Raw genomic sequence first — 27,797 nt, 5'->3', positions numbered from 1 at the left:
AGTTTTTGGATCCTGAGTTTGTCTTCTGGGGTGTTGGCTACTCCTGCTAGTTTGGTGTTATCTGCAAATTTCATGATTTCCCCTTCAATTCCCTCATCTAAGTCATTGATGAAGATATTGAAGCGTACTGGGCCTAAGACGGAACCTTGTGGTACCCCACTCCTTACTTCTCCCCACGTGGATGTAATGCCACTGAGGACTACTAGTTCAGTACAGTTTGCCAGCCAGCTACAGATCCATCTGATGGTGATGTTGTCTATTCCATCTTTTTCTAGTTTACTAAGGAGTAGGTTGTGGTCTACTTTATCAAATGCCTTACTGAAATCTAAGTATACTACATCCACAGCATTTTGCTGCTCTACTAGTTTAGTCACTTTATCAAAGAATGAAATGATTGGTTTGGCATGATTGGTTTTTAACAAACCTGTGCTGGCTACTAGTTATAACTTTGTTTGCTTCTAGTTGTTCATAGGTCTGCTTTTTGATTATCTTTTCTAGGATCTTCCCAGGTGTTAATGTTAAACTGATTGGTCTGTAGTTTTCTGGGTCCATTTTTTTCCCTTTCTTGAAGATGGGAACCACATCAGCCCTTTTCCAATCCTCAGGTACTTCCCCGGTGTTCCAAGATATATGAAAGATGTGATGCAATGGTTCTGAGATAACATCTGCCAGCTCCTTCAGAACTCTGGGATGTAATCTGTCAGGTCCCAGTGATTTATATTCATCAAGGTTGGATAGCTGTTCTCTTACCATTTTCTTGCTTATTTTAATTTTTATTTCTACTTTGTCTTTTGCAGTGGGGTTTTTTTTGGTACGTTGGGCTATAATTTCTTTTTGTGTGAAGACAGATGCAAAGTATGAATTAAGCAGCTCTGCTTTCTCTGTTGCCTGCTATTTCCTTGCCATCTTCTCTCTTTAGTGGACCTACAGTTTCTTTGACTTTTTTCTTGTTGTTAATCTGTTGGAAGAAACTTTTTTATTATCCTTGATTTCTGTTGAAAGTCTTTTTTCATTCTGAACCTTTGCTTTCCTGACTTCATCTTTGCGTGTTCTGGCTGTCTGCTGATAATCGGCCTTAGTTATGTGCCCCTCTTTCCATTTTTTTGTATTTGTCCTTTTTGTCTTTCAGTTTTTCAGAGAGAACTTTGTGCAGCCATGTTGGTTTCTTCTTGAATTTCTTGTTTTTCTTTCTCAGTGGTATTGTGCTGGTCTGGGCTTTTATGACATTTTTCAGTTTTCTATACTTCTTAGGTTGTATTCCCCTTTAGGATTTTCATCCATGGGATCTTTCCTAGGTTCTCTCTGAGTCAGCTCTTTTGAAGTTTAAGACACTGGTTGGGTTGTTTTCTATTGCCAGTGTTTGCATTATATTAAATTCCAGTATGACTTTCACCCAATGTTCCGGCAGCTTCAACTCCCTCTATCACTTTTTCCCTATTAGTAAGACTTAAGTCCAGTATACCTTTACATCTAGTTCCCTCTTTCATATTTTGGGTGACAAAGTTGTCGGCTAGGTTAGTTAGGAATCTATTTGATCTCCCAGTTGATATCTGGATAATTGAAATCTCCCATTACTACTATGGTATGTATCCTATATACATTTGTTAACTGGTTAGTTAGATAGCCATGGACTTTTTAGTTGAGCAGCCAGAGAGTGATGGGAATACTGTAATATGGACCATTGTTGACCTATTCTCCAAGCAGACACATTTCGTACCATGCCCAAAGCCTTTCTCAGGCCAGCTCCTAGCGAAAATGTTTGTGCAATACGTTTACAGACTGGACAGGGTCCCAAAGAGGATTATCTTGGACCAGAGAGTGCAATTTACTGCAAAGTTCTGGTGGGAGTTCGTGAGCCTAGTAACTCATCCTAGGAACTTGGCTCCAATTTTCATCCCAGTACTAACAGATCAGCAGAGCAAGTGAACTCAGTGGTGGAGCAATACCTAAGGTGTTACGTAATTATCAGCAGAGTTACTGGGCTGAGCTGCTGCTGTTCATTGAAGTGGCTTACAATAAATTGGTGCATAGCAACACGGGACTTACCCCTTTTAACATTGCTATGGGGGGTTGAGTTCATAGCCATGCTGGAGCTTTTCCCCAGGAACCCATCATTGCAACACTAAAAGAAATGGGTGGACTCTCTGAGAGGCACATAGGTTATGGTGAACAAGCCACTAGGGAAAGCAAGAGAAGACTAGAAAAAGCCAATTGGAAGAGAGTCCCTCAAAGGGAGTTCAGAGTGGGTGATAAAGTGTAAAAGGTAAAGGTAAAGGTTCCCCTGCACATGCATGCTAGTCGTTTCCAACTCTAGGGGCCGGTGCTCATGTCCGAGGACGTCCCCGTGGTCATGTGGCCGGCATGACTAGACACCAAAGGCGCACAGAACGCTGTTACCTTCCCACCGTAGTGGTCCCTATTTTTCTACTTGCATTTTTATGTGCTTTCGAACTGCTAGGTTGGCAGAAGCTGGGACGAGTAACAGGCGCTCACTGTGCTATGCGGCACTCGGGATTCGACCCGCCAAACTGCCGACCTTCTGATCGACAAGCTCAGTATCCTAACCCACTGAGCCACCGTGTCCCTTGTGATAAAGTGTACTTGTCCACAAAGTATTTAAACCTAAGACAGGTCTGTAAGAAGTTGGGTCCTAAATATATAGGTCCTTTCTCCATTGTGTGGATGATAAACCCAGTGACAGTCAAGTTACAAATGCCGAGAAGTCTTAGGCAGATCCACCCAGTGTTTCATTGCAGTCTTACTAAAATCCATTTGAGATTCTAAGCTAAGGCCAGTGGAGGGATCCCTCCACCTCCAATCTTTATAAAAGGGGAGGAACACTATGAGATTAAGGATGTCTTGGACTCTAGGCACCACAGGAAAATTTGCAGTATATGTGGTGGAAGTGCTCTCCTGTAGCACAGACATGTCAAACTTGCAACGTCACATGACATCGTGCAACATATCACAGCTTTTTCACCATTGCCAGCAATGGGGTGGCCGTGGTTTCCCGATGATGCGTCTGGCCCATGGGCCGGCAGTTTGACACCCCTGCCGTAGCGAATGCTGAATGGGTGGTGGCAAAGAACCTTAAAGCAACTAAATTAATAAAGAAGTTTCATGCCAGGTACCCTAAATGACCAAAGTGAAAGTGTTTTGTAAATGGTAGGTTGTGTATGATAATGTGTGTTTGTGTTCATTCCAGATGTATCATTCTTCCAGCATGTCAAGAGTGATTCGCTTTTCACCTAGTTTCTTCTCCGGCTCTCAACTTGACAACAATCAGGAGGGGAGTAGTTGAATTGCTTGGGATGGTAATGGAATGCTAGGAATCCATCTACAGATTATGAGGCCCTGCTTCCCCCTTCAAGGTCATGCTGCACAGGTGTTTGAACAATCCAGGCAGTTCTCATAACAAAAGGAGTGTAGTTGATTGAACAACGCAACGGACTGAAGAGAATGGGCAAAGGGGGGGAATGCAAGTTTAATTATGTGGACTTTTTAGCGGAAAATTCAGAGCTGATTTTGCTTTTTTTGTGCCAATGTAGTGTATTCACACACTACTACTCTCAGCTGCTGCTGTGGGCACCCCAACCCACTGTCATACAAAGTGTGTGTGTGTGTGTGTGTGTGTGTAGTCATAGACATATAATCTTATATATGTGATATATATTCATACATATAATCATATATATGTCATATATTCATACACATATAATGTGGTAGGATATTTGTTGCAATGTATTACATTGTTTATTGAGTTTATTTTCAATGACAATGATAAAAGATATTTGATTTGATTCTACAACATCCATAAGTTATTAAAAGATAGAACAAATAAAAATATTGAAGCCTCAACAGCTGAAACATGTATGTTTATAAAACGATATATTGCAATGTAAGAAAGGAAAAAATAATAAACAAATAGAGATGGGTTGTGTGTCTGAAGACTATCCTTAAATATAACCAGAATACATATAGATGAATAAAAAATAGCTAGCATGCAATGCTCTCACAAAACTCTGCTAAAACTAAAATTCTGAACACTTGAATAACTGTTCCAAAAGCAAGTTCTTTGTGCTCACAGAGCAATTCATTATCCTAGTTACTTAAAAGAGCTTCATTCTGCAAGGACCATATTCTTTGAGTGTAGTTTATCCATTTCTTGACCAATATTTCCTTCCACAGTATCACACTGTGCAAGAAAAGCCTGAAAACAAAAATAAAGACAAAGCAATATTTTTCAAAATGTAATATTCTTACTACATTTCTAAGATAAAAGTGACAATTTAATTATTTTAGTTATTAATTATACAGTGAACACCACAGACAATTCTATTAGAGCATCTTATTCCATATAGTTATTATAATATTAACACAGTTGTCTTCCTCCCTTCCATTTTCCTTCTCCCCCCTAGTGCAGCTGTTCTTCATTTGACAAAGTAACTGACTGACAAACCATACTCAACATATAGTCCTTAATAGAACTACATCTATATGGAGGGAAGAAAGCAGAGGGGTACCCAAGGTTCCATTTTAGGCCCAAGAATCTTCAACATCTTCATAAACAATTTAGATGAGGGATTAAAAGGGAAACTCATCAAACTGGCAGGAATAACCAACACTCCAGAAGATACTTGAACACTGGGGCCTATTTAATAAAATGAAATTCAATGGAGAGAAAAGTTTTACACTTAAGCAAGAAAAAACAAATGTACAAGTACAGATTAGGTGAAACCTGCCTCAATAGCAGTAACTATGAGAGGTTGAAGTCCTAGTGGACAATCACTTAAATATGAGCCAGCAGTATGTGGCAGCCACCAAAAAAGCCAATACAATCCTAGGTTACATTAACAGAGGAGTAAAATCATCATGTGAATTATTACTACCACTTTATAAAGCCTTAAAAAGACTGCACTTAGAATACTGGTTTTGGTCACCATATTATAAAAAAGATGTTGAGACTCTGGACAGAATGCAGAAAAGAGAAACAAAGATGATTAGGGGTCTGAGGGTAAAACATACGAAGAACAGTTGCAGGAGTTGGAGATGCAGTCTAGTGAAAAGAAGGACCAGGGGTGATATGGTAGCAGTGTTCCAATATTCAAGGGGCTGCCACAAAGAACAAGTCAAGCAATTTTTTTAAAACACCAGAAGGCAAGAGAAAAAACAATGGATGGAAACCAATCCAAGGAGCGAAGCAATCTAGAACTAAGGAGAAATTTCCAAATAGTGAGAACAATTAACCAGTGGAATGGCTTGCCTTCAGAAATTGTGATGCTCCATCACTGGAGGCTTTCAAAACGAGACCAGACAGCAGCTTGTCTGAAATGGTACAGGGTCTCCTGCTTGAGCAGGGGGTTGGACTAGAAGACCTCCAAGGTCCCTTCCAACTCTGTTATTCTGTTATTCATTTACCCTATTTACATCCTATTATCTTTTTTTTGCTATTTTTTCTGGAAAGAAAGATGGAATTGTACAGGTCTGTGTTTTGGTTTATGAAAGAATGGTGGCATATGCACATGGAAATAATTTTATAAATTATTATTAGTACTTCAGTTTAGAGATTAATTTTAATGGATAATTATTAATTCAATTAATTTATCATAATGCTTTTTGAAGATGGTTTCTGGAACAAATGCATAAACACACAAGCTTACACACAAAAAGGTATACAATTTTTATGTATTATTATATAAGAATATATAAGTAGTATTAAAAAGATCTATGTAATCAATGACATTTAGCTATTCTAATGCAAAAATTTGCAAGTATTAAATTATTTATTCTTCAAATATAAATGTGTATTTAACTGTCATGAAATTATGAAGATAAGAACTTGCTGGACAGGCTTCAGGAATTGTTTGCAGTGGTTCTTCTCTTTTCTTGTAACTGTTTCCAGTTGGTGTTAGTGGAGGAAGACAGGTCTAGACCTAGGTTGCTGCAGTGTGGTATGCCACAAGGTTCTGATCACTCATTTTTAACTGTTACATGAAATGGCTGGGTGAGGTTATTTGATAGTATTGGATGCAGTACCATCAGTACACTCTACTTACTTAATCAGTGTATTATTTGCTGGTCTTTGGTTTGGACTATAAATACATTTTGATTGATTGATTGACATAACTCCACCTTGGGCCAAGGATGGGATGCTATTTCAGTGCTGACTCAGTAAACGTTGCTGTAAAGCCTTGGGTGGAAACGAACTGTCTCTTAGTCAACCCTATAGTCTTGTTATATAAGCGAAAAATGATTCTGTGCTGGAGTTCTGTCAGCCTCCTGAACATACCAGACAGGAAACAAAACTTGATGAGCTAAATCTATTTTAAAGCTACATTAACCGTATCTTGCAAGTCCGAAGTTACAACTCTTCCAATGCCACTTTTAACCATTTGCAATTTCTGATTTTCTAATATCTGCTTTACATGCAAAACAGACTTTATCTTTAAAGGCAATCTATCCATTTTTGCACACTCTAAAATATTCTTAATTAGTACTTCTTCAGCTGGTAAATTTTTGTTTTTATAATGTTGGGCAAATACACTTCCTGCTGCTGTTAGTACGTGTAGTATTAAATATATGCAATCTTTCTCATAATTTGCTCCTGTTATTCCTAACAAAAATCATTCTGGCTTAAAGTTTATTTTTTAGTTATTTTCTCCAACCATAAATGTATTTTAACCCAAAATCATTTTGCTTTAGGCATGTCCACCAGATATGATAATAAGTACCTGGTCTTTGTTTGCATTTCCAACAGTTGTTTGAAGTATTTTTTAAATATTTTTGCTAATCTCACTGGTGTCATATGCCATCTGTAAAACATTTTATTTAAGTTTTCTTTATATGCCACTGCTTTAGATAATTTAACATTTCTTTCCCATAACTTTTGCCAGTCTTCTAATTCTATATTATATCCAAAGTTCTTTGCCCATGTTATCAGTTTCTTTTACTTGTTCTTCCTCCATCTTTAAGTTTAACAGAAATTTATAGTTTCTTAATCAACTGGTTCTTACTTATAAAGCCCTACATGGCTTAGGTCCAGGATATTTGCAGGACCGTCTGCTGCCAGGAACGACTTCCCATCGCCCTGTGCGCTCACACAGAGAGGGTCTCCTCAAGGTGCCGTCGGCCAGACAATGTCGGCTGGCGACCCCCATGGGGAGGGCCTTCTCTGTTGGGGCACCTGCCCTTTGGAATCAGCTCCACCGAGAACTTCGGATGGCCCCAGATCTCCGGTCCTTTCGTCGCGACCTAAAGACATACCTTTTCCAACTGGTCGACTTGGACTGATGTTGGGGGTTTTAATCATGTTTTTAATTTTTACAGGTTTTAGTGGGGCTTTGTAAAATTTAATCTCTTTTAATATTTGTATTCGTTGTTTTTATTGTTATTTTTATTGTTGTTAGCCGCCCTGAGTCCTTCGGGAGATAGGGCGGCATATAAGTCCCATAATTTAATTTAATTAAATTAAATTAAACTTTTCATCTGTTTTTAACAGTATCTGATCAAATTCTGTCTGTTCTTTATAAAATCCCATTGTTTTAGCATCTTTTTCATATCTCGTTTGAATTTGCAGATATGGCCACCATGCTAAATCAATACTTTGTTCTTGTAAATCTTGTCTGTCTTTCAATTTTCCTTCATTGTCCAAAATATCTTTATATGTCACAACTTTATCACAGTTAATTAAATTTGGGTAAGCAAAAGCTTCCATTGTTGAAAGCCATCCAGGTATCTTAATATATTTTTTTTCTTTTCTTTTTCCCCATTCTGAAAGAAGTGCATTTTTTATAAAATGGTTTTGAAAGTATCTATGTATTTTATTCTTTCCATACCACAGAAAGGCATGCCAACCAATTTGTAGATCATGCCCCTCCTCTAGGTACGTTTATAAAGTTTTTTCCAAAGTCCATTTCTGCAAGCTGCTGGAACATAAATTGCCAGTTTACGTTGTCAAATGCTTTCTGTGCATCAAGGAATATTAAAGCCATCTGTTTCCCTGAATGAATTTCATTGTACTCTAACACATCAAGAATCATTCTTAAATTATTTTTTATCTGTCTTTTAGGTAGAAAACCATTTTGGTCTGTATGTATAAATTTGATCAAAAATTTCTTTAGTCTTTCTGCCATTACTGAGGCGAATATTTTATAATCTACATTTAAGAGTGATATTGGTCTATAACTTTTTATTTGTGTTAAATAAGAATCTTTGGGTATTAAAGTAATGTTGGCTTCAGTCCATGTATTTCAGACATGTCAAACAAAAGGCCCGGGGCCCAGATCTGGCCCGTGAAGTGGTTTTATGCGGCCCGTGAAACCATCCTGGAAACAGTGAGGGAACGGCCCCCACTGCCTTGGCCCTGGCCCAGAGACCCTCCTTCTGCCAGAGACCCTCAGATCTGTCCCACTCCTGCCCAGGCCCCCATAGGCACCCTTGATGCGAACGATGTAGAGCTGGCCATGCCCACCCAGTAGGCCATACACACTTTAGCCATGCCCACCCAGTAGGCCACGCCCACCCAGGCCACACCCACCCGCCCCCCTGAGGGCAACCGCAATGCTGATGCGGCCCTCAATGAAATTGAGTTTGACACCCCTGATGTATTTGGTATTTTAGCCTCCAGAAGTATTTCATTACAGTTCTTTCAGGATTGGACTTAATACATTTTGTAATGATTTATAAAACTCTGCAGGTAATCCATCTGGGCCAAGAATTTTATCATTTTTTTGCCTTTTTATAGCCTCTATAATCTCCATCATTAATATTTTTCCATTTAATATGTTTCGAATATTCTCTGGAATTTTTGGTAAATCTGCTTTTTTTAAATACTGCTGAATTTCCTCTGCCTTATAAGTATCTGATAATAAACTTTCATAATTTTTTAATTGTATCATTTTGAAACTGTAATTCACCTTTTGGATCTTGCAGCTTGTTTATCAATTTTTTATCTTTTTCTTTTTTCAGTCTATATACTAACCATATCCCCGGCTTGCTGGCATTTTCAAAGAAGTTCTGTTTAGCCCTTTTAATCTGTTGAGCCATTATTTCCATCTTGGCTAGATTTAATTTATGTTTTATTACCCCCATTTGTTTCTTAAGTATTTTCTTTTGTGGATCTATTAGTAATACTGATTCTAACTTTCTGATTCTTCCTTCAACTTTAACTGTTGTTGTTTCTCTTCTTTATTCTTTTTAGCGATATAAGTTATAGCCAACCCTTTGAAATATGCTTTAGCTGTATCCCACACATTTTAGCTAAATCTATTTTAAAGCTACATTAGCCATATCTTGCAAGTCCAAAGTTACAATGCTCCCAATGCACTTTTAACCATTTGTAATTTCTGATTTTCTAATCTTTGCTTTACATGCAAAACACTCTAAACTTACCTGTTCCAGCAGTCCGGCCTGGCCTGATAGCTCTAATTGGGGTCCCAGTTTGTTTTTACTATTGTTTTTCACTATTGTTCAATCTGTATACCTACCTTACTCTGTACACCGCCCCGAGTCCCTCGGGAGAAGGGCGGTTTATAAAAACAAATAAATAAATAAATAAATAAATAAACTTTATTATAGAACTTACCTGAATTTTTTTCACTAGCCCTTTCTTTTTCTGTTTACTATCATTAAAGTTGTCTGGTAGAATCTGAGAAGAATAAAAATAAATATCATTAAAATTGTCTGGTAGAATCTGAGAAAAATAAAAATAAATCTTGGATGAGAAGCGAAATGTCTTCAAGGAAAAACAAAGAAGTCTAGTTGCCTCTTGGAAAAGCACTTTTGGGGCAATCATGACCTGGATGACTGAGAATTTCCATAGACATCTTGGAGTCCTTGTTATTTAAAAGGTAAGTTGACTCCCACTGTTAAATGTTGAATTCTGGTAGAGCAGGCATGTCACTCACATCATGTGATGTCGCGTGACGTATCACGACTTTTTCCCCATTGACGGCAATGGAGTGGATGCAGTTTTGGCATGACGCATCCGGCCTGCAGGCCAGCAATTTGATATGCCTGTGGTAGAGGAATAATGGCTTCAAACATTTGCCAACAAGGGAAAAAGAAATTCCCTGTTCCCACTTCGTCTGTGAAGAGAAATGTTAACAAATATATTTATAAATAAAGGCTTTAAAGAAGCTGACAATAAACTACTGATAAATATTTCTGAATTAGAAATAATTATTCTCTTTCCATATCCTATTAATATTCTTGAGAGAGAGGAAAAAAACCTTTCTTATTTGAAATTTTTGGTCTTTTGGAATCTCTTTTCAGTATTTATAAAAGCATTAAGCTAATGTCAACACAATGCTGCAGAACATCTATTTTTCATAAAGATATGAAAATTAAAGACAACTACATGAGACAAGGTTTTGAAAACAAATAGCAAAAGTACTAATAAATAATTTAGAAACAAGATTTCAAAATATTAATATCAACCACTTAAACATCTTTATGGAGTCATTTTTAATGAGCTTTTTTCACAAAATAGATACAATCAGGAAATTAATCCTGTATCATGTAGGGATAAGAATAAGATATGTTCAAGAACTTTATCAGACAATAGCCCAGTATGGATGGAATTGGACAAGGGAAAGGGAGATGGGAGATCTTGGAGGTTAAATGAAAATTTGTTTAGATATGAAAATGTGGAAGAATGTAAAAAATATATGAAATATTTTTTATAACAAATATGCATAAGGGTACTTCCATTGAAATGATTTGGGATGCAAGTAAAGTTTATATGAGAGGAGTGTTAATATATTTGAATAATAAATATAGATGTAGATTGGAATATAAGCGTAAAGAATTAGAGGAGGAAATAAAGATGAAAGAGAAGGCTTTTATTTTGAACCCATCTAATAAGAGGGTGAAAGAAGCAATTAATCTGTTAAGACGGCAGTTTAATATGTTGATGGCAGACCAAGTGGCAACTAATTTACGGTATGCCAAACATAATACTTTTTGTAATGCTAATAAGCCAGGTAGGTGGTTAGCTTATCTGTTAAGGAAAAATGAAAGTCACGTAATATAGATGATAGAATATAAAGGTAAAGAGGTGTTTCAGCAAAATTTTATTAAAAAGGCTTTTGTTGAATTTTATTCCAAATTATATGTTAGGGATGTAACTCAAGGTTTAGATATAGATAGATATTTACAAGAAGTGAATATCCCTGTACTTACACAAGAACCAAGGGAAGGAATGAATCAACTGATAACTGTTGAAGAAATTATTTTAGCAATTAAACAATTAAAAGTGGGTAAGGCACCTGGAACAGATGGTTTGACAGCCATTTATTATAAAAACTTACAAATAGAAATGGTGAAACCTCTAAAAGAATTATTTAGAACAATTCAGTCTGGAGAAGTGCCTCCTTCATGGAAAACAGCTTTTATAACGTTAATTCCAAAGGAAGATCAAGATCTTACTCAAACTAAAAATTACAGACCAATATCGCTTTTAAATACTGATTATAAGATATTTGCTAAAATTTTAGCAAATAGATTAATGAAGGTTATGCAGCAAATGATTCATAGTGATCAAACAGGATTTATAGGTGGTAGACAAATAAAAAATAATGTGAGACATATTGTAAATTTATTAGAATTTTTGGAAAGAAATAATCAAGTCCCCGCAGCGCTGATCTTTGTGGATGCCGAAAAGGCCTTTGATCAATTGAATTGGCAATTTTTATTTAAAGTATTGGAGAAGATGGAGTTTGGGGATAGGTTTTTACAACCTATTAGGGCAATATATCAGAAACAAACAGCCCAAATAATAATTAATGGTAGTTTAACAGAAGCTTGTAAAATTGAAAAGGGTACAAGACAGGGATGTCCGTTGTCACCTTTGTTGTTTGTTTTAACATTGGAAATATTATTGATCAAGATACGTGACTCAAATAAGATAAAGGGAATTAAAATAAAAGATCAAGATTATAGATTAAGGGCGTTTGCGGATGACTTGGTTATTACATTAAGTCAACTGACTCTGTCGGTTGTAGATTTGATGGAGATAATTTTGCAATATGGAAAAGTTTCTGGATTTAAGATAAATAGGCAAAAATCTAAAATACTGTCTAAAAATATGACTATAGAACAAAAGGTAGTCCTAGGAAAATTAACAGGATTTGAAATTGTTAAAAATTAAATATTTAGGGGTATATATGAGTTTGGGGAAAAATATCGATATAAGTTAAATTATAAAATACCAATTTGGGCAATACCTAAACACGCAATAGAAAATATAAGTGTGGGATTTAAACATGATGTGACTACATATAAAGAAATTCTTAGAATGGAAAGGAATGTATGGCAATTAAAGTTGTTTAATATTTTAAAAGAAGAAAAAATAGTTCAAACCTGGTTTCAGTATGGGCAGTTACAAGCTAGATGGAAAGAAGACCAGAAAATTGGTATTTTGACAACTGATGAAAATTTGGTAAAACAAATTAGAGATCAAAGTCAAGTGCATATAAGAAGGATATATAATGCATTGATAGAAATAGATTCAGAAATGGAACTTGTTAAAGATTGTATGATAAAATGGGCCCAGAATTTTCAGGAGCCAATAACGATGGATATTTGGGGAAAAACTTGGGTCAGAAATGTAAAATTCACACAGGCAAAAAATTTAAGAGAGAATTTTTATAAAATGTTTTATAGATGGCATTTAGATCCTAAAAAATTAGCATGTATGTATCCAAATTATCAGCCTAAATGTTGGAAGTGTGGTTGTGATGATGCAACGTATTATCATGTATGGTGGACTTGCAAAAAAGTTAAAGCTTTTTGGATTAAAATTTGGTGGAATATGCAGAAAATATTTAAGAAAAAGATAAGGTTTTCTCCAGTTATTTCTGTTGGGTATTATTACAGATTGTATTGTTACAGAAACCAAATTGATGTTGAATTTAACAACGGCAGCAAGACTTTTGGTATCCCAATATTGGAAGAAGGAGGACCTGCCTACGATAGAAGAGTGGACTTTTAAGGTTTCAAACCTGGCAGAAATGGCAAAAATCTCAGCATATTTGAAAGAACAATCGCAACAGAGATATATTTTGGAATGGAGAAGATGGATCGATTATATTCAGAATAAATATGGGACGAAAAAGTTTCATTTAGCATATAAATGAGCATTAGTATTATAAGATGCATTATTATTTAGTTATTATTATTTAGTTATTTAGTTATGTTTAAGGGGAGTTAAAGTGCAATAGAATTTAAAGTGTTTTTTTTAGTTGGTTAGCATATTTTAGCTTAAGTTTGTAAAAGCTAATACCCTGTATTCAGCTCTGGGAAGTCGGGGGAGGGAGGGGAAGGGGGGAGGGGGAGGGAGGGAGTTTATGTTTTTAAAATGTATTTTAAAACTTTTCAATAAAAAAGAACACAAGAAGTGATAATACTGCTTAATTCTGTACAAATGAGGCTACACTTGGAACACTGCATCCAAATCTGATTACCATGATACAGTGAAAATGCTGAGACCTAGAAAGAGTGCAGAGAAGACCTACAAAGGTAAGGAGTCTGCAGGATAAATCATATGAGGAATGATTAAGGGAGCTAGATATGTCTGCAAATTTGAAGGAAAAAATTAGGGGTGACATGATAGCTGTCTTCCAGTACATGAGGACCTGCTTATTCTCCAAAGCTCCTAAGGATGGGAGAAGAAGCATTGGGTAGAAGCTCATTAAGAGAGATACAGCTAGGAACTAAGGAGAACAATTAACCAATGGAACAGCTTGCCTCCTGTAGCTGTGGGTGCTCCATTGCTGGAGTCTCAAAGGTGTTTTTTGAAAAGGCAACTGGACTGATTTTTTTTGAGGAAGGAGAAGAAAAAGATATTTTGCTTCCTGTGTACAACTAACCAAGCTTCCTGGATGGGAAGCAAAATGTCTTTTTCTTCTCCTTCCTGAAAAAAATCAGTCCAGCTGCTTTAAAAAAACACACAAAAAACACACACACACCTTTGAGAAAACTATGACCTGATGACTGAGAATCTTCATAGACATGCATTGCTGGAGGTTTTCAAGAAAAGACTGGACAACCATTTGTCTGGACAGCCATGGCAGAGGGGTTGGACTAAAAGACCTTCAAGGTCCCTTCCAGCCCAATGATTCCATTCCATTCTATTCCATCCCATCCCATCTCAATCACTACACCACATTGGCTCTCTTTAGCTTCTCCTATCATTTATTTATTATTTATTTTATTTTAATTCCATTTATATCCCGCCCTTCTCCGAAGACTCAGGGCGGCTTACAAGCTTAGCAGTAGCCTTCATTCTATGTATATGCCTGCTTATTAGGGTTTTCACCCCCCCCCCCAAGCGGCATTATTACAAAGTCAGCTTATTGCCCCCAACAATCTGGGTCCTCATTTTACCTACCTCGGAAGGATGGAAGGCTGAGTCAACCTTGAGCCTGGTGGGACTCGAACCTGCACTAATTGCAGGCAGCTGCAAGTCTAAGCTATGTGTTTAACTACACACAGTTTTCCTTAAAATCAAGAATTCTTTTGATGTTCCATTTCATGTATAGTTAGATCTAAACTATTCTTCACTTGATGCCTTTTTTTACCCTCTGAAGAAAGAAGTTGTTCATAGGACAGATCAGGAATCTCTAACAAGGGCCATAACTGACTTTGTTCCCAGTAGATATATTAGTTTAATGAAAATCCCTTTCACTATCGCTTCATTTCCACTGAAAGATCTGCAATTTGTTTCTTGGAAAATATTGTATCATTTAGTTTCTTTTTGGATAGATGAGTGAGGTTATATACCAACATGAGACTTAAAACATGATACTTAAAACATTCTTCTATTTACTCATTTTTAATTTTAATTTAGAAATCCACTTGCCCTAGCGCAAAGCACAAACTTGCATCAAAACCATCAACCATGACCGCAGGGGAGTGTCAGCTTACAATCAAGAGTTCTATGAGCTGGCCTGCCAGCTAGCCAATTAGCCGGAAGACATCCTGATAGAATGTTTCTAAGATAGGCTCAACAATATGTACACAACACCTGCATTTCGCGGGGAGCCCCCTGCACTCTACACCTGTGGTACGTACTAGCTAAGGAGGTGGAAATCAACTTGGCCAGGTATCACAGCCACAATGCCCACAGATGGCACTGTTCCTCCGCCCTGGAGAAGAAGGATGCCCCAAGAACACCTGGATGCCCATACGCCAACTCATTGGCTGCTTCAAATGTGGGAAGGGCACCATGCTGCCGACTTGCCAAAACAATCCCAAAACCCAGTGGCAATGCTAGGAAGAAAGTGGGAAAGCTCAGCCCGAGGGCCCACAAGACGGTGTTGGAGGGACTCAAAATCGTTGAGTTCTCCCTGCCTAGCTACGGAGATCAGGGAACTCCAACCATACTGGAGAGGAGCAACATGAACTCCAATAATGTCTCCCTGGTAAGTCACCCTTGAACCTCGTCACCATTCCAGTCTAGCTGATTGTGCCGTCATCGGGCGCCTAGGGGAAGGTGTTGGCTTTACTGGACTCGGGCTACACGAGATGTATGGTGAGTTCTTAGGTAGTAGAGAGTTCAGATACTGGTTGTCTATATATAAAAATAATGATATAAGTCTGCCAGTTAGATTTATGGGCTGATGTTTTGGAGGTATAAGGTTTTCCCTCATTTCTTTGATGTAGAAGTTAAACAGCAAAAGATTTAAAATATACTTTTGTTTAACATCTTGAAGATAAGTGCCACAGCAGAAAGCTGACCAGAATGGTCAAGCCTTAATTGAATATATATGTTATTAAGCAATATTTTTATGAATGCCAGCAGTTTACTAATATCAATTGAAGCTTCTAATTATTTTTTACACAATTTTTCTCCAGAAATGGAGTCAAAGCTTTTTAAAAAATTAATAGATAAAGGTAAAGGTTTCCCCGCACATGCGTGCTAGTCATTTCCAACTCTAGGGGCCGGTGCTCTTCTCTGTTTCAAAGCCGAATAGCCAGCACTTGTCCAAGGACGTCTCCGTGGTCATGTGGCCGGCATGACTAGACGCCAAAGGCGCACGGAACGCTGTTACCTTCCTACCATAGTGGTCCCTATTTTTCTACTTGCATTTTTACGTGCTTTCGAACTGCTAGGTTGGCAGAAGCTGGGACGAGTAACAGGCGCTCACTCTGCTATGCGGCACTCGGGATTCGACCCGCCAAACTGCCGACCATCTGATCGACAAGCTCAGTGTCCTAACCCACTGAGCCACCACGTCACTTTAAAATTAATAATGCAGCATTATGAAATTTATTTGCCAGAATGGACCAGCAAATGGCCACATGACACTGCCCATTTCATCCTGGCTGACCCACCATAGCTGTTTGTCTACGGCTGATGTATCACCGCCACAACTTCACTGCTTCTCCAAGACTGCCTAATCATGGCTGATGCATTGTATCCCAAGTCTTCACAGTCAATTCCCCCAGAGGACGATTAAATGTGCTTCTAGCATTTCTACCTCACTTTTGGCATGCGCCTGATGGGGAGAGGCACGGGGGCATTGGCAGGAGCAGGCAGGAGCAGTGCTGTAAATCAGCGGTGGTTTAGCAGGTGCTGGGGGGCTGCGGTGCCATGTTTGCCAGCAGCATTTGGATGATGAGGGGAGGGGTGACAGAGAGGCTTTGCCAGCAGCATTTGAATAGCGGTGTGTGTGTGTGTGTGTGTGTGTGTGTGTGTGTGTGTGTGTGTAACAGAGAGGCTTTGCCAGCAGTGATATTACCACATTTGGGGCATTAAATTCTCACACAACTTGGGGAAAAATCTATTAGTTTGGGGTCAGGGAGGGAAGGTCAAAACGTGTGCATGCAGGCATCAGGCGCAATGAGTAGCCTCCCATGTGCCACCATCCCCTTAGTTTGAAGAATGAGGGTTTGGCCCCCATGCAGGTCTACTGGGGCCACAATCCCATGCCACCAAACATGCCCTCCCAATATGCCTTTTCCCCCTGACCCAATATATCTCTTCATTCAGAATCTGCCCCTTTTATTTTCCACACCTGAAACATCTCTTGCACTTGTTTTTGCACTGTGAAGTTCTTTGCAGTGGGGGGAAGGGGGAAACTTAACAGCTGCCTTGAAAAAAGGGGGCGATCACCATCCCAGCAAAAGCAGATTAAAAGTGGGCTGGGGGAGATTGGCAGGAAGGCAGCCACAGCTCCAACACAGTGTGTGTGTGTGTGGGGGGGATGCTCGTCCCAGTTGGTTGGCTACCAGAATCCATCACAGCTGCTGAACTTTGACGAAAAGAAAGCCAGAAAGGAAAAAGAAGGGAAATTGGGAATCATTGTAAAGTAACCCAGCAGCAACCTGAAACCTATCTTTCCAGTGAGAGACACACACCAATGCACACATCTTTCCATGGCCAACCCCAAAGTTCATCCCAGTTGAACTAACAAATGAAACACGATTAAACATTAATGTTTAATTTAAACCCATGGAAGGGGTATGCACGTTGGTATGTGTATCTTTCTGGAAAAATAGATTACAGATCCTGGTCATAAGAATAGTACATTTCAGCCACTCTTTTCATCTCCCACCCTGAGCTATCCAAATGCTGCTGGCAAAGCCTGTCATCCCCTCCCCTTGCCATCCAAATGGTGCTGATGAATGTTACACCCCAGCCCCCCTTATATCGCCACTGCTTTCCAGCACCGCTCCTGCCAATGCCCCTGTGCCTCTTGTAGTTGGGCACAAACCAAAAGCGGGTCAGAAGTTAGAAGCACCAGAGGCGCATTTAATCATCCACCAGGGGAATTGGTCGTGAAGGCCAATTCTCCCATTCAGGCCCCCACAGCCACCAGGTATTGTGCAAGGCAGCTATAGCATTCCTTGGGTACCAGTGGTGAAGATGTAAAGCTAAGTATCATCAGTATATTGATGATATCTCATCCCATTGTGTTGGATGATCTCACCCAGTATGTAGAAGCTAAAAAGGAGTGGAGAGAATACCATGCCCTGTGGAACCTCACAAAGAAGCAGCCTATTAACCCATATTGTAACTGGTCATGGAGAAAGAAATTAAATTGGTGCAACACTGTACTTCCCAGTCCCAAATCTGGCAGCTGGTCCAAAAAGTGATGGTTGATGGTATTGAAAGCTGCAGAAAGGTCAAGAAGAGCAAGAAAGGATGGACTGCCTCTATTATACTGTCAGCAGAGATCATTGACTAGTATGACCAATGTTGTTTCTGTCATATGACCAGGTCTGAAACCCGATTGAAAGGAAGCTAGGTAATCTGTGTCATCCAAGACCTTCTGGAGCTGCAATGCAATCATTTTTTCCATCACCTTGTCTAGAAAGGGAAGGTGGGAAACTACATGACAATTGTCCAGTACAGTAATCCCCCAAGTATGAACATTCATTTAGCAAGTTTTCACAAAAACAAATTTATTCAGAAAGGGTACTTACATTAGAAATTCAAAATTGTGAGCAAAGAGGGCTCTATAGCCATGTGACTTGGATTCAGTTACTGCTGCAAGCCATGGCCATTTTTAACTCTGTGACTTGCCTGGGCCAGTCAGGTTACAAATGCAATTTCCTGAAGTCAGGAGGGGATGTTTTGGTCCCTGGTCAAGACTGGATAGGCATTTATCAGAAATATTTTGTTGTGAGAACAGTGGGTTAGACTAGATGATCTCAAGGTCCCTTCCATCTCTATTACTGTTGCAAACTGAGAGTTCTGTAAATCCCTCCCCCATCTCACTTTCTGTGCCTGGCTGGAGACTCTTAAGCTAAATAGTGGCAAGTGGGTTGTTTTTTGTTAAGCACTTGCTCTGGGCAGCTGAAAATGCTTGAACTAACTACAATAGCAGCAGTTGGTTTTTTTTTTTTAAAAAAAAGCAAAAAAGCAATTGCAATGGCTGCAAGCCCAGCTTGGAGGCAGTTTAGTTGCTGAGCTGGCTGCACCACAAATAGCTAATGGGCAGGCGGCAGGAAAGCCTTTCAGTTCAATTAACTGAACTGAACGTGGCAGCGATCAATTAGCAAATCGGAGAAAATAGTAAGTCAGACCTTCATTCATTTAACAACCTATTTCATTCAATTATGAATTTGATTTTAAAAATTTGTAAAATTGAGTCTGAGTCATTGATGAATTTTTGATTTACAACCCTAATGGGCAGGGTCCATAAGGTTCGTACTTCAAGGACTACCTGTACAGCGAGGTCTAATGATGGCATCTTGAGGGAGAGACAGACCACGGCCTTTTTAAAGGATGTCGGGAAATTCCCCTCCTGCAGTGATACTTTAATTGTTCCTTGCACCCAACCCACAATTCACTGTTCTGGAAGTTTTCAATAATTAAGCGGGACAGAGATCAAATAAGCAAGTAATTGCACTGACAGTCCCAAAGATCCTACCTACTTCATCAAACTGCTCCCACATAATAGGGTAAGTCCATTCCCTGGGCATTTCAAATGGAATTACAATACACTTGGACTCCAATCAAGAGTGAATCTGAGTGATTTTATCCATCAAGTGTTGCACAAACTCTTCTGTGAGGCCCTGAAGATGATCGTCTGAGACTTTTCCCAAAGGTGGGACCAGATGCCCTGAACAAGCCCAATGGGTGACACTCTGTGGATGCAATGTGCAGAGAAATACTGACATTTCACTGCTTTTATTGTACAAGGTACACCTTAATCACAGCTTTAATACGTGTTTAGTTGGATTCGTTCTTTGTTTTCCACCAATGTTGCTTTTGTCGTCAACTCTTTTCAGTTCCTTGTGGACCATGGGGAATGTTGGGGCTGATTTGCCAGGGGAAGACACATAAGTGTAATTCTGTTCAGGACTTTCCAGCCTCTGAGGGCTTGACAGTCTGCATTAAAAATGGCTAACATTAAACTTAACTAATAAAATGCAGTTTTCTCAAAAGGAGATTTTACAACTAATGATTTAAAACAGGGGTGTCAAATTGGTGGCCCATGGGCTGGATGCATAAGTGCAGGCCACGCCCACCCTGGCTCCACAAAAGCAAAAAAAGTCACAATACGTCGCAATATGTGATTGAGTTTGACACCCGTGATTTAAAACAACAAGATTTGGTTATAAGACACCTATAAAGCCATGGCTTATCTTCCAAAATCATGTCCATAAACACCAAGAATTTAATTGAAAATAAAATAAAATAAATAAAATGGCCAAAATCTCATGAGAATTTGACATTCCACAAAACTTCATAAAATCTGGATATGTAGTTCAGCAAATCTTGTGGATTTAAAAGTCTTTTAACAATTCAGAAGATTTTGTTGGGGTGAGGGAACTACTTAGATCATTGAAGGTTGGCAACCTCTGTGACAAGGTACTATATCACTATAGCGATTATTATAAATTTATGTTGACTATTATGATTAACCATGCTTAATAACTCTGATATCAACATCATTTAAAATTAAAGAACTGAGATTTCTTTCAGTTAACCATATGTTGTCATTATTTACTTACAATAGCATCTATTTGTTCCAGAATTTTCATAAACTGCTCAGCAATTCCCTTTATCCGCTTATCCAACTGACTAAGAGCTTCAGTTTGATTATTCTTTGCAAGAAAATCCTATATGAAAAATACACTGTTTACATTATGCTTATTCATAAGTTAATTGGAATAGGCATTTTTATTATTACAGCTATAAGAGCTATGTTCCTATAATATCCATAATTCTGTAACTAATTCCATGTATACAACAGGCAATGTGTGTCCAACTTTCTATGCAGAAAAGCACTGACTCATATGAATATAAATGAAATTTACTAAAATACATCAGTAAGCATGGTACACCATTGATTACATTTGTTCATCAACATCACATACTCAAACTGGGCTGAGGAACCGACCAGGTGGTTCCGCCCCAGGCGCCTAATGGACCCAGAACGGTTCCAGATGGTGCTTGGGTCTATACCCATCACCCTCACAGCCTGGCCGATGCCTTGGTGGATGCCTGGGAAAGGGCGGCCACCAAGGCACTCAACCGTGTTGTACCCTTGCGACCCCTGACCCAGCGCAGATCCCGCTGGGCTCCATGGTTTTCTGTGGAGCTCCGGGAGATGAAGCGTCGGAGACAGGGTCTAGAGAGCGGTTGGAGGTCTAGCCGATCCGAATCTGACCGATTGCAGTTAAGAACCTTTATAAGGTCTTATCTTGCTGCGATGAGGACGGCGAAGGCTAACTACTTCACTGCCCTCATTGCGTCCGCAGATAATTGCCCGGCCGCCCTGTTTAGGGTAACTCACTCCCTTCTTAACCAGGAGGTGAGGGAGGACCCCTTACAGGGGTGGGCCGAGGAATTTAGTCATCATCTGACGGACAGAATTGCTCAGATCCGGGCCGGCTTAGACTCTGACTGGGCGGAATCTAACGTGGAGGAATCAGACGGTCTTGAGCATGTTATCTGGACTGAGTTTGATCCTGTTTCCCCTGATGATGTGGACAGGATTATGGGGAAACTGAGCTCCACCACCTGTTTGTTGGACCCATGCCCCTCCTGGCTGGTTTATGTGGCCCGGGAGGAGACACGAGGCTGGTTCCAGGCAGTAATAACTGCTTCCTTGAAGGAGGGTATCTTCCCCTCCGCCTTGAAGGAGGCGGTGGTGAGACCCCTTCTCAAGAAGCCTGCCCTGGACCCGGCTGTCTTAAATAACTATCGTCCGGTCTCCAACCTTTGCTTTCTGGTGAAGGTTGTTGAGAGTGTGGTGGCGCACCAGCTTCCTCTGTTCCTGGACCCATACCAATCGGGTTTCAGACCCGGGCACAGCACGGAGACAGCATTGGTCGCGCTGGTGAATGATCTCTGGCGGGCTCGGGACAGGGGTTGTTTCTCTGTCCTAGTCCTATTAGACCTCTCAGTGGCTTTTGATACCATCTACCATGGTATCCTACTGCGGCGTCTCAGGGGGTTGGGAGTGGGAGGCACCGTTTTACAGTGGTTCTCCTCCTATCTCCTGGGCCACTCGCAGTCGGTGTTGACAGGAAGGCAGAGATCCGCCCTGAGGCCTCTCGTTTATGGAGTTCCTTAGGGGTCGGTTCTGTCTCCCCTCCTGTTCAACATCTATATGAAGCCGCTGGGCGAGATCATTCATGGTTTCGGGTTGGGGTATCATCAGTATGCTGGTGATACCCAACTTTTATTCTCCACCCCGAACCAACCTAGTGATGCCCTCGCCGTGATGTCCCGTTGCCTGGAGGCGGTCCAGGTCTGGATGGGGAGAAACAAGCTTTGTCTCAATCCTGCCAAGACTGAGTGGCTATGCATACCAGCATCTCGGATTAACCAGACTATTCCAACTTTAATGATGGGGAGTGAGGTGTTACCCCCCGTTGATAGGGCTCGCAACTTGGGCGTCCTCCTGGATTCATGGCTCAATTTTGAAGATCACATAGGATCCGTGACCAGAGGGGCTTTTGCCCAGGTTCGCCTGGTGCGCCAGTTGCGACTCTATCTGGACTGAGATTCCCTACGCACAGTCACCCATGCACTCGTGACCTCCTGGTTGGACTACTGCAATGCTTTCTATATGGGGCTGCCCTCGAGGACCACTCGGAGGCTTCAGCTGGTGCAGAATGCTGCTGCGCGAGTTGTGATGGGGGTTTCCCGATACTCCCATGTAACACATCTACTCCGCGAGCTACATTGGCTTCCGGTTGCCCTCCGGGTGAGATTCAAGGTGCTGGTGATGACCTATAAAGCCCTAAATGGCTTGGGTACAGGATATTTGAGGGAACACCCACTGCCGGCATCAAGTTCCCTTCGTCCTGTGCTTGGAGGGCCTTCTCAGGGTGCCACCTGTAAAAGACTGCCGGCGGATAACACCCAGGGGGAGGGCCTTCTCAGTGGGTGCGCCTGCCCTTTGGAACCAGCTGCCTGTGGAGCTTAGGACTGCCCCCGACCTTCGGTCATTCCGCCGGGACCTGAAGACCTGGCTCTTTGAGCTTTCCGGCCCAGGCTGAGAGTTTTTTTTCCCTCCTCCTCAGGGATCAAATTTAATTATTTTAACTGTTTTTAACTCTTGTATTGTATTGATGTTTTTAAATACTTTGTAAACCACCCTGAGTCCTACGGGAAAAGGGCGGTATATAAATTCAATAAACTTATAAACTTAACTTATAAACTTCCTTCATGTGCAGGCTTCTGTTCTCTCATATTTTCTTCTCTCCCTACTGCTATACAAGCTGGCTGTCTTCTACCTCAACTCTGAATCTATACAGTCCTTCCCCAATATCACATGTACAGATCACACAGTCTTACAATTCCACAACATTAATTGGGAGAGTTACATTCAGATATAGGCTTTATTATAATGTTAATAACACTCATAGTCGAAGACATATCACTCTTCCCTCACTGGGAGTGCCTTCCCAAATCTCAGTTAGATTAAATCTATCACAATTCTAGAGTAAAATATGCATGATCTGTGTTACACCTACACACATCTCAGAGTCATACCTCCTAAGCCCTACATATTATATAGCAATCATTCTGAAGAAAATTCATTTTCATATTCATATATACTTCTGACCATACATTTTGCTAGATTTTGTCAGATTCTAAATTGACAAATCTATACCTGACTTTTACAAATATATATTAACTATTGAAATGTAAAGTAACTTACTTTCTGAATCTCTCTAAGCTCTTTATTTACTTCATCTATTTTTTTAGCAAGATGTTCCACTGATTTCTCCAAAACTTTTAATTTCTTTAATTCAGTCTCCTCCTCAGGACTGTTCTGTTAAGAGAAGAAAACATTACTATCATGAAGTACCTGGCTTGCTGGGGTGGATGCTTTCAAATAAAAGGCAAAAATATTATAATCACAGAACAATATATAAGGGAACAACTGAATAAATCACAACAAAATTTGCAGTAAAACATACGATGAGCAGGCAGCTATATGACATAAGTACATGCTATTCCATTTGGCCTTAAATGGATGCCTAATGTTATAGTCCAAATGACGGAGTATAACTGCTCTGCAATCTATGGGGAAAGTGAGATGCTTAGCTAGCTTTTCTGGTTTCAAATTGCTACATATTTGCCTATAGATAGGTTTCTGAAGCAGATAACAATCTCCAATTGTCAAAATCTAAAGTTTTTGCTTTAGTACAATCCCTGCTTGATTACTGATGCTACAATAAGTTAAAATATATTTATGCCTAAAAAAGATAGGGCAATTTTTTTCACAACATCTTCCAAATCTTCTTAGAAGCAAGTATGTGATTGCATTGTAGAATCATTGTATTACAGATGTTGAATATTATAGTACTAATATATTATTTTGCAAACCAGACAACCTTAATGGCCAATATTAAAGGGCTTCACATGACCATAGTGGACGGATGATAACTGCCCAGGGAGGTTTGTTTCTCTGGAATGGCGTTTTTTTCAACTTAATAACAGAAGAAAAAGGCATTCCTTTAGTTTATATGATTCTCCTTGGTAAGGGACAGTCCTAAAATCACCCCAGAAGATCCTCCATATAGCAGTAGTCTGGAAGAAGCTTCAGGAACTGTGCTTCAGAGTAGCTGGTAAGCCGTTCAGCTGGGGGTGGGGCTGAATCACTTCATTGTTGAAAAAGAAACCATTTTGGAATTTATTTTTCAAACAGAGAGTAAATTGTGCCTTTCATTTCTTAATTTTAGCTAAAAGAGGCTTGTTTTAGTCACAGTCTGCTATGACTGAATGCACCATTTTTGAGTCTTTATTGTTACAACAAGGAAGAGGGTTGCTGAAGGCATGCTAAAATAAGTATGGAGTATCAATTTTTTAAAAAATTGATGGAGAAACATAATGGAAATCTGTGACTTTATTTTACTACACTTAAGTAATCTGTTGCTTTGAACTGCTCTATTGTGGATGACTGAAACTTTTCAGTTTTTATGAACTCTGGCTAGGAATCAATAACTACTTTATAAAAACATTATTCTTTGACCACAAGAGGGAGCTAGGAGAATGGTTAAAAACAAGTGCCGTATTTTCCGGCGTATAAGACGACTTTTTAACCCACAGCCACTTTTTAACTCACAGCCCGGTCGATGCCTTGGTGGATGCCTGGGAAAGGGCGGCCACTGAGGCACTCGACCGTGTTGTACCCTTGCGACCCCAGACTCGGCACAGATCCCGTTGGGCCCCATGGTTTTCCGTGGAGCTCCGGGAGATGAAGCGTTGGAGACGGGGTCTAGAGAGCGGTTGGAGGTCCACCCGGTCTGAATCTGACCGATTGCGACTAAGAGCCTTTACAAGGTCTTACCTCGCTGCGATGAGGACGGCGAAGTCTAATTACTTCACTGCCCTCATCGCGTCCGCAGATAATCGCCCAGCCGCCCTGTTTAGGGTGACTCGCTCTCTCCTTAATCGGGAGACGAGGGAGGAAGCCTTACAGGGACGGGCTGAGGAGTTTAGTCATCATCTGGTGGATAAAATCGCTCAGATCCAGACCGATTTGGACTCTGACTGGGCAGAGTCTGGAATGGAGGAATCAAGCGGTCTTGAGCATGTTACCTGGACTGAGTTCGACCCTGTTTCCCCTGATGACGTGGACAGGATCATGAGGAGACTGAGTTCCACCACCTGTTTACTGGACCCGTGCCTCTCCTGGCTGGTCTGTGCGGCTCGGGAGGAGACACGAGGCTGGTTCCAAGCAGTAATATCTGCTTCCTTGAAGGAGGGTACCTTTCCCACTGCTTTGAAGGAGGCGGTGGTGAGGCCCCTCCTCAAGAAGCCTGCCCTGGATCCGGCTGTTTTAAATAACTATCGTCCGGTCTCCAACCTTCGCTTTTTGGCGAAGGTTGTTGAGAGTGTGGTGGCGCATCAGTTCCCTCTGTTCCTGGAGGAAACGGATTATCTTGACTCGTACCAATCGGGTTTCAGGCCCGGGTACAGCACGGAGACGGCATTGGTCACACTGGTGAATGATCTCTGGCGGGCTCGGGACAGGGGATGTTCCTCTGTCCTAGTCCTTTTAGATCTCTCAGCGGCTTTCGATACCATCGACCATGGTATCCTACTGTGGCGTCTCAGGGGGTTAGGAGTGGGAGGCACTGTTCTACGGTGGTTCTCCTCCTACCTCCTGGGCCGCTCGCAGTCGGTGTTGACGGGAGGGCAGAGGTCCGCCCCGAGGTCTCTCGTTTGTGGAGTCCCCCAGGGGTCGGTTCTCTCTCCCCTCCTGTTCAACATCTACATGAAACCGCTGGGCGAGCTCATTCGTGATTTCGAGGTGGGGTATCATCAGTACGCTGATGATACCCAACTTTTTCTCTCCACCCCGAACCAACCCAGTGATGCACTCGACGTGATGTCCCGTTGCCTGGAAGCGGTCCGGGTTTGGATGGGGAGAAACAGGCTTCGTCTCAATCCTGCCAAGACTGAGTGGCTGTACATACCGGCATCTTGGATAAAGCAGGTTGTTCCACCACTAATGATGGGGGGTAAGGTGTTACCCCCCGTCGATAGGGCTCGCAACTTGGGCGTCCTCTTGGATTCACAGCTCAATTTTGAAGACCATATAGGAGCCGTGACCAGGGGGGCTTTTGCCCAGCTTCGTCTGGTACGCCAGTTGCGGCCGTATCTGGACCGAGATGCCCTACGCACAGTCACCCATGCGCTCGTGACCTTCCGGCTAGACTACTGCAACGCTCTCTACATGGGGCTGCCCTTGAGGACCACTCAGAGGCTTCAACTGGTGCAGAATGCAGCTGCACGAGTTGTTATGGGAGTTTCCCGATACTCCTGTGTAACACCTGTTCTCCGTGAGCTGCATTGGCTTCCGGTTGCCCTCCGGGTGAAATTCAAGGTGCTGGTAATGACCTATAAAGCTCTCAATGGCTTGGATCTGGATTATCTAAGGGAACACCTGCTGCTGGCATCAACTTCCCATCGTCCTGTGCGGTCCCACAGGGAGGGCCTTCTTAGGGTACCGCCGGTCAAGGAATGCCGGCGGGTTATCCCCAGGGGAAGGGCGTTCTCTGTGGGTGCGCCGGCCCTTTGGAACCATCTTCCCATGGAGCTTAGGACTGCCCCCGACCTTCGCTCATTTCGCAGGGATTTGAAAACTTGGCTTTTTGAGCTGTCTGGCCCAGACTGAGGGGTTTTAATTATTTATTAATGGGGTTTTAGTTTAAATTCAGGGACTTAATTTAATTTTAGTTTTAATCGATTTTAACTTTGTATGTATGTATTTTAAATTTTTCCCTGTAAACCGCCCTGAGTCCTACGGGAATAGGGCGGTATACAAGTTTAAATAATAAATAAATAAATAAATAAAATCTTCTCAAAAGTCAGGGGTCGTCTTATATGCCCAGTCGTCTTATACGCCGGAAAATAGTAAATCAATCCTCGGGAGCAGAGACGTTAGTGGAAACGGACAAATCCAGCGCTCGAGAACAGTGAAAGACGGCCTCCTCATAAATAAACTGACCAGCCCAACCGAGGCTGAGGCTCCAGCTTACCGGCGTCCTAGGGCAGCAGCCCTTTTTTTTTGGAAGGGAGCGGGAGTTAAGCGCGTGCCAAGCCACTGGCGCTCCGCGAGCACAAGAGCTCAAGGGAGTGCGGAAAGCCAGGCGGAAGCCAACCTGACATGTTCGTGCAGAGCTAAGCTTCACCTGACCCTGGGAGTTTAACTTCAGGGTGTGGTGCCGCGGCAGACCTACAGCAACACCTGCCCGGGAAGGCGCAGCTCAGGAATTGCAACAGGCAGACCGCAGTGGAAAGCTGGTGCTGGGGCTTCAGCAGCCCGGGGTCGCCCCTCTGCCCTGAAGTAGAAGGCGACCTTGGGGAGGGTGTG

General features: G+C 41.1%; 1 protein-coding gene across 4 annotated transcripts in view; it reads right to left on the bottom strand.

The window, feature by feature from the left end:
• Nucleotides 1–3,749: 3,749 nt before the first annotated feature.
• The window catches only part of BAG1 (BAG cochaperone 1), a 73,755-nt gene continuing 49,707 nt past the window's right edge, over nucleotides 3,750–27,797 (bottom strand). The window contains exons 4-8 of one of the 4 annotated variants that reach the window (XM_081346487.1): nucleotides 23,631–23,744; nucleotides 20,467–20,574; nucleotides 9,584–9,646; nucleotides 6,732–6,812; nucleotides 3,750–4,210 (exon numbers count right to left, since the gene is read on the bottom strand). In XM_081346487.1, the coding sequence (XP_081202613.1) occupies nucleotides 6,774–6,812; nucleotides 9,584–9,646; nucleotides 20,467–20,574; nucleotides 23,631–23,744 (324 nt within the window). In that variant the 3' untranslated portion in view covers nucleotides 3,750–4,210; nucleotides 6,732–6,773. Of the gene's footprint in view, nucleotides 4,211–6,731; nucleotides 6,813–8,608; nucleotides 9,647–20,466; nucleotides 20,575–23,630; nucleotides 23,745–27,797 lie in introns of those variants that run through there. The other 3 variants (XM_081346486.1, XM_081346488.1, XM_081346485.1) reach the window with 3 other exon arrangements.

This window comes from Vipera berus (assembly GCF_964194415.1).
Source record: "Vipera berus genome assembly, chromosome: Z".
Taxonomy (NCBI): Eukaryota; Metazoa; Chordata; class Lepidosauria; order Squamata; family Viperidae; genus Vipera; species Vipera berus.
The sequence above is the reverse complement of the archived record's forward strand: the minus strand, read 5'-3'. Positions and strand labels throughout refer to the sequence as shown.